The sequence below is a fragment of the Trachypithecus francoisi genome, unplaced genomic scaffold, assembly GCF_009764315.1.
Source record: "Trachypithecus francoisi isolate TF-2019V2 unplaced genomic scaffold, Tfra_2.0 Lachesis_group8, whole genome shotgun sequence".
NCBI classification, from domain to species: Eukaryota; Metazoa; Chordata; class Mammalia; order Primates; family Cercopithecidae; genus Trachypithecus; species Trachypithecus francoisi.
The window spans coordinates 117805642-117819698 of record NW_022681473.1 but is presented as its reverse complement, the minus strand read 5'-3'; the positions used below and the strand labels follow the sequence as shown (position 1 = coordinate 117819698).

Below are 14057 nucleotides of genomic sequence, written 5' to 3'. Positions count from 1 at the left end.
AAGAAAATAAATGAAACAAAAATCTGCTTCTTTGAGAAGATCAATAAAATTGATGTATCCAGCCATGCTAAGAAAAAAGACTCAAATTACTAATATCAGAAATATATAGGCCGGGCACAGTGGCTCACCCCTGTAATCCTAGCACTTTGGGAGGCTGAGGCAGGTGGATCACCTGAGGTCAGGAGTTTGAGACCAGATTAGCCAACATAGTGAAACCCTGTCTCTACTAAAAATGCAAAAATAAGCCAGATGTGGTGGCGGGTGCCTGTAATCCCAGCTACTCGGGAGGGTGAGGCAGGAGAATCGCTTGAACCCGAGAGGCAGAAGTTGTAGTGAGCCGAGATTGTGCCACTGCACTCCAGCCTGGGGGACAGAGTGAGACTCCATCTCAAAAAAGAAAAAAAATATGTATTAGGGGACTTCACTACAGATCCTATGGACATGAAAAGGCTAATAAAGGAATACTATTCGAACTGTATGCATGCAAATTTGACAACCTAGATGAAATGGACCAATTTCTTAAAAGATGTAGTCTGCCAAAACTCATAGAAGAGAAATAAACAATTGAACAGGCATATATATATGTATTTCATATATATACATATGTACATATACACACACATATACATATACACATATATACATATATATACACATATATACATATATACACACATTTCATATATATATGAAATAAATTGAATCAATAACCTTTCAAAACACAAAGTACCAGGCCAGATGTGTTCACTGGTGAATTCTACCAAACACTTAAAGAAGAAATTATACCAATATCTCCAATCTTTTTCGTAAGATAGAAGCAAAGAGAATACATCTTTTTAAAAAGTTTTTAGTTTATTCATCTTGTGAAAAATCCCCAGTGGCTGCAGATAGCATCACTGCAGCACCTTTACTCCTTCGGCTTTTTGCCAGCACCAACATCGGCCCTTGCAATTCCCCTAACTTCCTTCACTCTGTTCTTGTGTTCCTTTCATTGCTTTCTCGAGGTCTTTTCCTTCTCATACAGGCCATGTCTTGCAAGTCTATGTTTGAGTTCATTTTTCTTTGCATAATCCAAGGAATCATAAAGCATGCCAAAGCCAATTGTCTTGCCACCACCAAAATGAATTCGGAATCCAAATACAGAGATAACATCTGGTGTGGCCTTGCACATTTTGGCTAGTTTCTCCCGAATTTCTGTCTTAGGCGCTGTTGCCTTCCTGGGGTGAAGGACATCAGTGAGCATTTGTTTCCTCTGTGGTAGTCGGTTGGTCATGAACTTTCTAGTTTGAGCAGTTACTGTGTCGTTCATGATGGCGGTCTATCCTGGGACAGCCAGGGAGGAAAAGAGGATCTTAACTCATTCTGTGAGGGCAGCATCACCCTAATACTAAAATCGGACAAAGACATTACAAGAAAAAATACAGACCTATATAGCTCAAGAACACTGATGCAAAAGCCCTCAACAATGTATAAAAACAATTATACACCGGCCGGGCGCGGTGGCTCAAGCCTGTAATCCCAGCACTTTGGGAGGCCGAGACGGGCGGATCACGAGGTCAGGAGATCGAGACCATCCTGGCTAACACGGTGAAACCCCGTCTCTACTAAAAATACAAAAACTAGCCGGGCGAGGTGGCAGGCGCCTGTAGTCCCAGCTCCTCGGGAGGCTGAGGCAGGAGAATGGTGTAAACCCGGGAGGCGGAGCTTGCAGTGAGCTGAGATCTGGCCACTGCACTCCAGTCCGGGCGACAGAGCGAGACTCCGCCTCAAAAAAAAAAAAACAATTATACACCACAACCATGTGGGATTTATCCCAGGTATGCAAGGCTGGTTCAACATTTGAAAACAATTTAATGTAAAACGTCATACAAACAGGCTAAGAATACCTCATGATCATATCAATGGACACAGAAAAACATTTGACAAAACTCTGAAACCCACCTATGATAAAAACTCTTAAACTAGTAATAGAAGGGCACTTTTTCTACTTGATAAAGAAGATCCACAAAAACCCTACAACAAACATCATACTTAATGGTGAGAAATTCAAAGCTTTCCTGCTAATATCAGGAACCAGGCAAAGATGTTCCTTCTCACCACTGCTTTTTACCATTGTACTGGTAGTCCTAGCTAATGCAATGAGACACAAAAAAAATACACAGGCATACAGATTGGCAAGAAAAAATAAAACTGTCTCTGTTCACAGGTGACAAAAATCCAAAAGATTTTTTTAAAAAAACTGAACTAATAAGCAATTATAGCAAGGTTGCAGGGTGTAAGGTTAATTTAATTTTTTGAGACAGAGTCTTGTTCTGTTGCCCAGGCTGGAATGCAATAGTGTGATCTTGGCTCACAGAAAGCTCTGCCTCCTGGATTCAAGTAATTCTCCTGCCTCAGCCTCCCAAGTAACTGGGATTATAGGCCCCGCCACCATGCCTGGCTAATTTTTGTATTTTTAGTAAAGACAGGGTTTCACCATGTTAGCCAAGCTGGTCTTGAACTCCTGACCTCCAGTGACCCACCCGCCTTGGCCTCCCAACGTGCTGGGATTACAGGTGTGAGCCACCACGCCCGGCCAAGAATAAAAAAAAAATCCTGGAACTAATAGGCAATTATAGCAAGGTTGCAGGGTATAAAGTTAATTTTAAAAAGTCAGTCACGGCCGGGCGCGGTGGCTCAAGCCTGTAATCCCAGCACTTTGGGAGGCCGAGACGGGTGGATCACAAGGTCAGGAGATCAAGACCATCCTGGCTAACATGGTGAAACCCCGTCTCTACTAAAAAATACAAAAAAAAAACTAGCCGGGTGAGGTGGCAGGCGCCTGTAGTCCCAACTACTCGGGAGGCTGAGGCAGGAGAATGGCGTAAACCCAGGAGGCAGAGCTTGCAGTGAGCTGAGATCCGGCCACTGCACTCCAGCCTGGGCGACAGAGCGAGACTCCGTCTCAAAAAAAAAAAAAAGAAAAGAAAAAAGTCAGTCACATTCCATATACGAGCAATGGACAAGTGGAAATTGAAAGGAAAGAAACGATACCATTCACATTAGCACACCCAAAAATGAAATACTTAGGTATACATCTAACAAAATATGCACAATACCTATATGGTGAAAACTACAAATCTGATGAAAGAAATCAATGAAGAACTAAATAAATGAAAGTATTCATGGATAAGAGGACTTAATATTGTCCGGATGTCAGGTTTTCCCAATTTAATCTACAGATTCAATGTAATCCCAATCAAAATCCCAGCAAGTTACTTAGTGGATATCAACAGACTGACTTTAGAGTTTATATGGAGAGGCAAAAGACCCTAAATAGCCAACACATTATTAAAGGAGCACAACAAAGTTGGAAGACCGCAGTGCCGGACTTCAAGACTTAATATAAAGCTACAGTAATCAAGACAATGTGGTACTGGTGAAAGACAAGTAGAACAATGCAAGAGTATAGAGAGCCCAGTAGCGGACCCAGATGAATACAGTCAAGTGATTTTTGACAAAGGAGGAAAGGCAATGTAGAAACGATAGTCTTTTCAAGAAGAAGAAATGGTGCTGGAGGCCAGGCGTAGTGGCTCATGCCTGTGATCCCAGCACTTTGGGAGGTCAAGGTGGGTAGATTACTGGAGTCCAGGAGTTTGCAATCAGCTTGGGCCACGTGGCAAAACCCCATCTCTACAAAACAAACAAAAAAACACCTCAAAATTAGCTGTGCATGGTGGCGCATGCCTATAGTCCCAGCTACCTGGAAGGTGGAGGCAGGATTGCTTCAGCCTGGGAGGCAGAGGGTGCAGTGAGCTGAGCTGAGATCACACCACTGCACTGCAGCCCTGGTGACAGAGTAAGACCCTGTCTCAAAAAAAAAAAAAAAAAAAGTGCTGGAACATATGGGGATCCACATGCAAAAAAAATGAATCTAGACCTGGACCTTACACTCTTCACAAAAAGTAACTCAAAATGGATTATAGGCCTAAATGTAAAATGCAAAACTATAAAACTAGAAGATAACATGGGAGGCAACCTAGATGACTTTGGGTCTTGTGATGACTTTTTAGATATAACACCAAAGGCACGAAGAAATAATTGGTAGCCTGGAATTCATTAAACTTTAAAATTTCTGGCCGGGCGCGGTGGCTCAAGCCTGTAATCCCAGCACTTTGGGAGCCCGAGATGGGCGGATCACGAGGTCAGGAGATCGAGACCATCCTGGCTAACACTGTGAAACCCCGTCTCTACTAAAAATAAAATACAAAAAACTAGCCGGGCGAGGTGGCGGCGCCTGTAGTCCCAGCTACTCGGGAGGCTGAGGCAGGAGAATGGCGGGAACCCGGGAGGCGGAGCTTGCAGTGAGCTGAGATCCGGCCACTGCACTCCAGTCCGGGTGACAGCGAGACTCCGTCTCAAATAAAATAAAATAAAATAAAATAAAATAAAATAAAATTTCTGCCCTGAGAGAGACTGGCGAATGGAAAGCTAAGCCAGAGACTGGGAGAAAATATCTGTAGAAGACGTACCTGTAAAGGACTGTTATCTAAAACATACAAAGAACAATGCAAACTCAACAATAAGAAAACAAAAAAATGGGCCAAAGTCCTTAAGAGACATCTCAGTAAAAAATACATAAAGATGGTAAAGAAGTATGTGAAAGAGGCTCTACATCAGGGAAATGCAAATTAAAACAACATGAGGCCAGGTGCAGTGGCTCATGCCTGTAATCCCAGCACTTTGGGAGGGTGGGGTGGGTGGATTGCTTGAGCCCAGGAGTTAGGGACCAGCCTGGGCAACATGGCGAAACCCCGTCTCTACAAAAAATAAAAATTAAAAACAAAAAAGAATACGAGACATCACTATGGAGCTATTGGAATGGGCAAAATTCAGAATACTGACAATACCAAGTGCCAGTGAGAATGAGAAGCAACAGGAACTCTCATTCACTGCTGGTGTGAATGCAAAATGGTATAGCTGCTTTGGAAGGTAATTTGGCGATTGGCTTGATTCATAATTGCCAAAACCTGGAAACAATGAAGACGTCCTTCAGTAAGCGAATAGATAAAACTGTGGCATATCTATTGGACTACCACAATGGGATGGGATATTATTCAGCACTAAAAAGAAATAGGAGCTATCAAGTCATGAAAAGACATGGAGAAAACTTCAATGCCTGTTACTACGAGAAAGAAGCCAATCTGAAACGGCTACATACTATGTAATTCCAACTAGATGACATTCTGGAAAAAGGCAAAACTATGGAGACAAAAAGATCAGCGGTTGCCAGGGATAGAGGAGAAGGAGAGATGAATATGCAGAGCACAGATGATTTTTAAGACAGAGAAATTACTCTACATTATACTGTGATGGTGGGTAATGATGTATCAATGTAGGTTCATCAGTTCTTTTGTTTGTTTGTTTGAGACGGAGTCTCACTCTGTCGCCAGGCTGGAGTGCAATGGCGTAATCTCGGCTCACTGCAACCTCTGCCTCCCAGGTTCAAGCAATTCTCCTGCCTCAGCCTCCCGAGTAGCTAGGACTAATAGGCGCCCGCCACCACACCCAGCTAATTTTTGTATTTTTAGTAGAGACAGGGTTTCACCATGTTGGCCAGGATGGTCTCGATCTCCTGACCTCGGGATCCACCCGCCTCGGCCTCCCAAAGTGTTGGGATTACAGGCGTGAGCCACCAGGCTGGGCAGGGTTCATCAGTTCTAAGAAATGTACCACTGTGGTAGGGGATGTTGATTATAAGGGAGGCGATGCATGTGGGGAGGTGGGGCGGGGAGTATTTGGAAAATCTCTGATCTTTCTGCTCAATTTTGTTGTTAACTTTTAACTGCTCTAAAAAACAAAGTCGGCCGGGCGCGGTGGCTCAAGCCTGTAATCCCAGCACTTTGGGAGGCCGAGACGGGCGGATCACGAGGTCAGGAGATCGAGACCATCCTGGCTAATACGGTGAAACCCGTCTCTACTAAGAAAAATACAAAAAACTAGCCGGGCGACGAGGCGGGCGCCTGTAGTCCCAGCTACTCGGGAGGCTGAGACAGGAGAATGGCGTGAACCCGGGAGGCGGAGCTTGCAGTGAGCTGAGATCCGGCCACTGCACTCCAGCCTGGGCGGCAGAGCGAGACTCCGTCTCAAAAAAAAAAAAAAAAAAAAAACAAAGTCAATCAAAAATTATAGGTTACATTGTTTTTATTCTTTTTCTCTTTCTGGTCTTGTCACAATCGCAACGTAAGGGAAATATCGGTGACAACTATGGAGTGATATTCCACTGCCATTTATACTTGATCGTTTCTAATTCAAGAGCCTCTCAACAGTGTAACAGGAACTTAGAGCATTTGTGGAGCCAGTAGAGGAACACAGATTGGGTGGTTTGGAAACCATTCTTTTCCAGGAAAGGAAGAACATTAGCTCGGCCGGCCGGCTTCTCTGGTTCCATCCACAAGGAGAACTGAGGATGGTCTCTGCGCCACTGCTGGGAGTACCTGGAATAAGTAGTGTGAAGCCGTACTAAGCAAAACCCAGTGAATAAGAGGAAAGGGTCCTTGATATCTAACAAGAGGAACATGATGGAGTTTAACTTAAAATGTGATCCTTCGATGTGTTTACTTTCTTTCTGGACATCGAGGGCCCGGGGACGGGAAGGAGGAATGAAGGAACTCAGAGGCACAGGCTGAGGTCGCGTTCTACTCATGTCCTCAACTGTAAAATAGGCACTAATAGTGCATCGCTCACAGGGCTGCAGCGCAAAGACGGTGGGTAAGAAGTGCTTAGCATAGGGCCTGGGGCAGGGTATGCTCTCTGCAAACGTCAGCTAAAAGACGTGCCTTCGCTCATGAGCTATGGAACTTTGATTCGCGGTCAGGCAAACACAGGCACTGTCTGGGGCCTCTGGAAGCTCCTACATCAGGTGAGACGCGCAAGCGGGCTGGAACCTGCATTCCCAGGCCCAGCCGCGCGCAGGAACCTTCGCCGACCGTGGCGTCAGTCGCCCCGCTTCAGGCCCCGCCCGCTGTGGCCCCGCCCCGGCACCCTCCAGGCCCCGCCCCGCGCTGCCCCGCCCCTTCCGCCGCTCAGGCCCAGAGCGTGCGCGCACCCAGACTCCTTGCGGGAGCGAGCGCGTCCGGGAGCCCGCGGCCGGAGGAGGGCTGCGGGTTAGGGGACCGGCGCCTGCGGTTCAGGTGAGGGCGGGCAAGGGGCGGCGAAAGGGTTAAAGTGTCGCAGGGGAGTGGTGGGAGCGGGAGCAGGCGGCTGGGTCCGCGAGGTCGCTGCCCCTGTGGGCGTGGGGAGCCGGAGCGGGGCGTGGGGAGCGGTGCGACGCGTGAGGCTGGGGGTTAGGGTTAGGCACGCGTGGGGGAGGGGCGGGGCCGAGTCGTGCAGTTCTGAGGATTGGACCCCGGCCTTGGGCCAGCCAGGCTGGCACCGGAGCGGGATTTGCTGCGGAGTTGACGGGTTTGGAGCCGGCTGTTGCTCCTGAAGGACCCGAGGGTTTAGCTTCTGCATTGGGGAGGGTCCAGCGGGGAAAGTTAGACCAGGTGCTGAGGAAAAGCCAGTGATGAAAGGCCGACAGGCCTTCCTGGTCTAGTGAAGAGGTTCAGAACGCACCAAGACCTGGAAATCCTGGGCTTCCGGGGTCCAACTCCCTGGCAGCTGCCTGCTTTTGGTATTTTGAGATTCTGTTCAGAATAGTGGCAGTGCAAAGGTTGTCACTGGACTGGATAAAATTTAGCTAGACATGCACCGTCTTTGAAGAAACTTGTGAGCAAGTTGTATAGAGATAGACCTCCCAAGAGGCAGGTAGGACACTGACTTTGCAGCTGATAGTCTGTTCTGTGCCAGTTCTGTTAAGAAGGTTTTATTCTGAGCATCAGGTTGCTTCTGCAATTTTTTTTTTGCTATTTTGAAGTTTCGTTAAACTCAGATACTATGTGCTGTCTCACCCGCTTCACTTATTTAGGCACAGGCATGGTCAGGATGTCATTTCACCATGTGCTGAAGGGGCAGTGATGGGGCAGAGTTGCTTGGGGACCACCCACCTGCCTTGACCCAACACTGAAGTTTTTGCTGTATCTTTACATGGATCTGAAATCTCTTCAAGGGAACTTGAAATAATTTAGTGGAACGTGCTTCACTTTACATGTAGTTATTATAGATCTGTTGTCATTTGAGAATTTTGGGAAAGAAAAGTACCTGTATTACATAATTCACACTGTCACTCATCTGGAGATTATTCATTGCAGGATTTCAGCGTTGGAAATAACGGGAGGGAGGACCCGGTCCAGCTTCCCTTCATCGAATAAGGAAATTGACACCTGGCTTGGTAAGACTTGTGGAATGTTACTGGCAGACCTTGGCTGGAATTCTGGTGTTTTGACTGTTAACATCCTTTTTTTCTTTTCATTTTAGTGTGTTTTTTAGCCCACTTCGTAGAAGTAGGAGCTGGAAAGGATGGATTGAGTAAATGTTAGAGTGATTGAGTTGAAGCTCCCTGTGGTCCTGTTAGCATTGTGCAGTCCTGTGCTGTCAACTTGACACCTAATCCCAGCCGTCAGTCCAAAATGTTGTAATATGTAGTTTTCTAAAGGTGTTCAGCAGTGTTCAGTTATTACAGGAAGGAGAAAAGTAGCATTAATTTACATGATTATACGGATCAGATGGACTACCTAAAGGCAGATTGGCCATTGACTTTACTGGTTGTTATGGTCAGGTGTGTGGAACCTCAGGCATTTATGTGGACTAATAAAGTCATATCAGTAAGCTTCCTTTTCGTTATTTAAATATTGCAAGGTTATACAAGAGGTGTTGTGTGTAGCATTAAGCACATGGGTTTGCAGGCAGGCAGACCTGAATTTCAGTACTGCCTCTGGGGTTGGGCAAGTTACTGACCTACTCTGATTTTCAGTTTTAATTCTGTTGTAAAAACCCATGACCCTACTTCGCACAGTTGTAGGAATTAAATGAGATATGTGAAAGGCCTGGCGTTTGATAGGCCCTCATAAAGTGACTGTTAGCATTTGCATTTTACTAGTGTAGGTTGATTTTCAGCAAATTTTCTTTTGTGAAAGAGCAACAAAGAATATTCTTTCTCTTTTTCTTTTTTTTTCTTTTTGAGACAGGGTCTCTGTTGCCCAGGCTGGAGTGTGATCACGGCTCATTGCACCCTCTCCCTCTCATGTTCAAGCGATCTTCCCACCTCAGCCTCCCAAGTAGCTGGGACTACAGACGTGTGCCCCCACGCCTGGCTGATTTATTTTTGTTTTTTGTAGAGAAGGGGTTTTGCCATGTTCCCTAGGCTGGTCTCAAACTCCTGGACGCAAGGGGACTGCCCGCCTCAACCTCCCAAAGTACTGGGACTGTAGGTGTGAGTTACTGCACCCAGCCAGCAACAAAGAATTAATTGCTAAAAAACAGTTGTTAAAGAATTACATTGTGGGAGAGTGATTATTGGTCTGGGAAGTGTAAATTATAGATTATGATCTGTTTATCATTTAATCTCAGTCTCATTTTACTCATCTGTAAGTGAAGGCATATGAAATTTATGAATTTAGGAGTTACTGTAGGAGCATTCTGAGAAAAGAACTCTTCCAGATAAAACTTGAAAATTCCAGTGAGAATGCTGTGGTGAAAGGGAGGGAGAAGAGCTGTTTAGCTGTAATTAGGGTGCAAGGATAAGGTGTAAGAACTGGCTGGAGGCTGAATGTTTTTCTGGAGGAATGTTAGCATCAGCTAGATCCCTGGCATTTCTGCCTTTCTGTCTCAAGATGCATGTCTTTGTCCAGAGTACCTGTGGAGAAGAAACAATGGATTCCTTAGACCATATGCTGACAGATCCTCTGGAACTTGGTCCGTGTGGAGATGGCCATGGCACGCGCATCATGGAGGATTGCCTCCTGGGAGGCACCAGAGTTAGTCTGCCTGAGGACCTTCTGGAGGATGTGAGTAGTAACATGGTTGCGACCTTTTCCTCTCTGTCAGCTTCCTTGTAACAGTTATGGGAAACCTTTTCCACTCTACATTTCCAGTCTTTTGTGCTCCCTTTTGTTCATTTTCTACATTGCAGGCAGCCTGATCTCTTACCTTTTTTTAAAGTTTAGAGTCTATTTAATATCTGATTAAGGAAGAAAACAAGCTGCATTCTGTATGTTTAATAATATGTCAAAATAACTTGATAACGTGATATAAGCCCTATTTTTAACAAGATAATTTTCATCCATTAAAAAAGGTTGTATATTTTAACCATGGAATACTACTCAGCCATAAAAAGGAATGAAATAATGGCATTTGCAGCAAACTGGATGGAAATGGAGGTCATTATTCTAAGTGAAGTAACTTGGGAATGGAAAACCAAACATCGTTCTCACTTATAAGTGGCAGCTAAGCTTTGAGGACACAAAGGCATGAGAATGATAATGGACTCTGGGGACTTGCGGGGAAGGATGGGAGTGGTGTGAGGGGTAAAAGACTACACGTTGGGTGCAGTGTACACTGCTTGGGTGATGGGCGCACCAGAATCTCAGAAATCACCACTAAAGAATTTACCCGTGCAACCAGACACCACCCGTTCCCCCAATACTGTTGAAATAATAATTAAAAATAAAAAAAGTAGAAATTATGGAAAACAAATATGAAAAAATAGTCAGTGGGTGTCTTTTCTACTAAAACCAGAAGATTGTTGTGAGTACAATCTTCACTGTGAAATATTTGGCAGTTAATTCCTCTCTGACTCAGTGTCTTACTGTGTTAGTAAATCTCTTAGTTAACAGTTGCATTATTTTAAATGTTTTTGTTGTAAACTTAGAGGTAATCTCCTTTATTCGTTTGGTTCTTTTCAACTATTTGAGACACTTTCATTCCCTGATATTGATGAAGTATATGTTTATCACTAAATGTACTAGTTTGGTTTACATTAATAATTTGATGTGTGGTCTAAAAATGTAGTCACTAAGCGGGTGTACAGTGTGGTTACAGATTGATTGGCAGTGGAGTACCATGGAGGCCGCTGCAGTGGTGCTAATGGTGCTAAGGCTAGCAGTGGAATTTCTGTGTAGGGCCTTAAGCCCCTGAGGGTCCTGGTGACTCAGGGAATCCATCACAGCCTGGGGTCATTCACCCCAGTTCACTCCTTTTGTCTGGCCTGGATTGCCCCATGCTTGCCCTCATTCCAACAACTGAGTAGGGATCCAGCAATCTGAATGAGCTGATCATTGTTTATGTTCAGATGAGAAATGTCCGGACCACTTAAACTATAGCTGCTTTTCTGGCAGTCTTATCTGGGCCCAAACTTAATAAACCATAGGAAATAGACTGTCATTCTTAGTTTGCTGCCCGGGCTTATTTTAGATTCAGAGCATATTGGTACATGGGAGACGTAGTGTCGTTTGCTCTGATTTTCAACCTGTGGGCTATCTGGCATCTTTTGTGCTGCTGGCTTTTTTCAGTCATGGCACGATTGTATCTCTTAGCGTTTCTTTTGCCCAGCAGGATAATATTGAGTCCCATTGCAAGCACGGACAAGGCCTCTGGTTCTGGTCACCACTACCTTTTCAACATCACTGGAAATGCTTAATGCCTGGATCTATATTCTACTGAAAACAGTTCCACTGGGAAGCCTTTCAGTGGGAAACGAATAAATATTATACATGGTTATGTTCAGTTATGTCAATAAGACCGCTTACTAATAGAAAACAAACATTTTTAAAAGGTATATTTTAAAAGCAGAATTATATATGTGTTTAAAATGGTTACCATGTCGTGGAGCATTAAGCAAAATCTACACGTATTTTCTGTATCCATAAGGTAACCCGCTACTCAGTAATAGTATATGCCTTGGGATGGGATGCCAGCTTGTTTTTGTCCGCTTTCACAGGCGAGATGTGTCATCATCATCATTAAGGTGGCTACTGTTTATGAAGTGCTTATTATTTGCAAGCCACTATGTACGTGAAAACATTCATTTAATTACGTATTTCTTTTGTTTCCCATATTTTGAACGTACAGGTGTGGAGCACGATACAGCAAACAGTCATCTGTACATCACCCAGTTTTAAGAGATAATGTAGTTTTTGTTCTACATTCTTCTTTGGTAGTATGTCAAGCGTTGCGGATAAAATGAAAGCCACCAGGGTACTGTTGTCTAACCCTCTCTCCCAGCTACTAACGACGCACTGCAGTTGGTGTACATACTTCCCATCCATGTTTTCTTGGCATACTCGTTCAGGACAATCCCTTTATGTTACTCATGTAGTCAGCAAACACTTGTTCCATTAGGCACCTCTATGCCAGACACTGAGTTAGATGCTAGGAATAAAATGGCAGGCAAAAATAGGCCTGCAGGGGAAAATCCTGGGCGTTGGGACTGAGGTGCTTTCGATACATTCATGCGAAGATTCCTGGAGTAGGTGGTGGGATTTCTGGGTTATTTCCTGCTGAAACCCTTTGGTGGGTCTCCATGGTCCTTAAGGATAAAGTCACAACTACCTGAAATGCTTGCCGTCCTTTGCATCTTTCTGCTGTCTGCTGTCTCCACCTCCCTCCTGTTCTTGCTCTAGCCAAATATTGCCTCAACTCTTTAAAAAAAAAAAGTGAAATGTATCACGCAGAAGAGTCTATAAAATGCATATATACACACACAGGTAAAACAATCATAAAACATGGGTATAGCCTTCAGTTAGGGTAGGAGCACTACCGAGACCACTGAAACCCGCCACCACGCACATTGTCTTATCCCTCTCCATTCCCCCACAGGTAACTGCTATCCTTTCTTTTGTGTTAATTGTGTTTTTGTTTGTATGGTGCTGCTCTGTGGATTTCTTTTTTTTTTTTTTTTTTGAGGTGGAGTCTCGCTCTGTCGCCCGGACTGGAGTGCAGTGGCTGGATCTCAGCTCACTGCAAGCTCCGCCTCCCGGGTTCACGCCATTCTCCTGCCTCAGCCTCCGGAGTAGCTGGGACTACAGGCGCCCGCCACCTCGCCCAGCTAGTTTTTGTATTTTTAGTAGAGACGGGGTTTCACCGTGTTAGCCAGGATGGTCTCGATCTCCTGACCTCGTGATCCGCCCGTCTCGGCCTCCCAAAGCGCTGGGATTACAGGCTTGAGCCACCGCGCCCGGCCTGCTCTGTGGATTTCTAACCCTCTCCCCGACCATCTTTTTTCTCTTTCCTTGTCGCTCTCCTGTCTGAAACAACTGTGTTTTGGCGAGCGTTCTCTGACATGGCAAATGTGGTATGTTTGCTTCCATACACGTCAGCGCTTCTTTAACTACATTGTAGCTGCATATTTAATTGTTCCCCACCTCAGACCATATGTATGCCAGGCCAGATTAGTATTTTGCTCGTGGAAGGTATCCAGCATATAACTCGTGAGTTGAAAATGAACTCCGTCCTATTTCTTCTCACTCTTAGCTAGTGACTTCAGTTCCTCAAGTTCATTCCTTTCATGTTAAACTTTTCCTGCCACTCAGTTGAAGCTGAATTCAGATGTCCACCCTCATAGCCTCGTTGGCAGAGGTGGCTTCCAAGTGGGATTCTCTACTAAAATCATTTTCCTCTGGATTATTATTTACTGTTGATATAGGACTATGGCTCATATGTAGTCTTTCATCTCAGATCATTGGAATTTGAGTTTATTTTTTAAAATGTAGGCCAGGCATGGTGGCTCACGCCTGTAATCACAGCACTTTGGGAGGCCGAGGCAGGCATATCACCTTAGGTCAGGAGTTCGAGACCAGCCTGGTCAACGTGGTGAAACCTTATCTCTACTAAAAATACAAAAAATAGCCAGGCATGGTGGTGCACACCTGTAATCCCAGCTACTCGGCAGGGTGAGGTAGGAGAATCGCTTGAGCCTGGGAGGCAGTGGTTGCAGTGAGCCAAGATCGTACTGTTGCACTCCAGCCTGGGCAACAAGAGCAAAATTCAGTCTCAAAAAAAAAAAAAACAAAACATGAAAAGTTGGTAGTGATAGTTGCACGGCAAATGTGAATGCAACGCCACTGAAGTCTACACTTAAAAATGGTTAAATTGGTAAATCTTATGTGTATTATGTAATGTTTTGTGTGCACACACATACA

General features: G+C 44.8%; 2 protein-coding genes across 6 annotated transcripts in view; one reads left to right on the top strand and one right to left on the bottom strand.

Annotated features, from left to right (window-relative positions):
• Positions 1–970: 970 nt before the first annotated feature.
• LOC117079942 (40S ribosomal protein S24-like) lies at positions 971–1311 on the bottom strand. Its single transcript, XM_033204316.1, has one exon. The coding sequence runs from the start codon at positions 1307–1309 to the stop codon at positions 989–991; it is 321 nt and encodes a 106-aa protein (XP_033060207.1). The 5' UTR covers positions 1310–1311; the 3' UTR covers positions 971–988.
• Positions 1312–7063: 5752 nt separating this feature from the next.
• The window catches only part of NFRKB (nuclear factor related to kappaB binding protein), a 33504-nt gene continuing 26510 nt past the window's right edge, over positions 7064–14057 (top strand). For 3 of the 5 annotated variants that reach the window (XM_033204300.1, XM_033204303.1, XM_033204299.1), the window contains exons 1-3: positions 7064–7172; positions 8232–8311; positions 9753–9926. In XM_033204300.1, coding sequence (XP_033060191.1) covers positions 9753–9926 — 174 coding nt within the window. In that variant the 5' untranslated portion in view covers positions 7064–7172; positions 8232–8311. The remainder of the gene's footprint in view (positions 7173–8231; positions 8312–9752; positions 9927–14057) is intronic. The other 2 variants (XM_033204302.1, XM_033204301.1) reach the window with 1 other exon arrangement.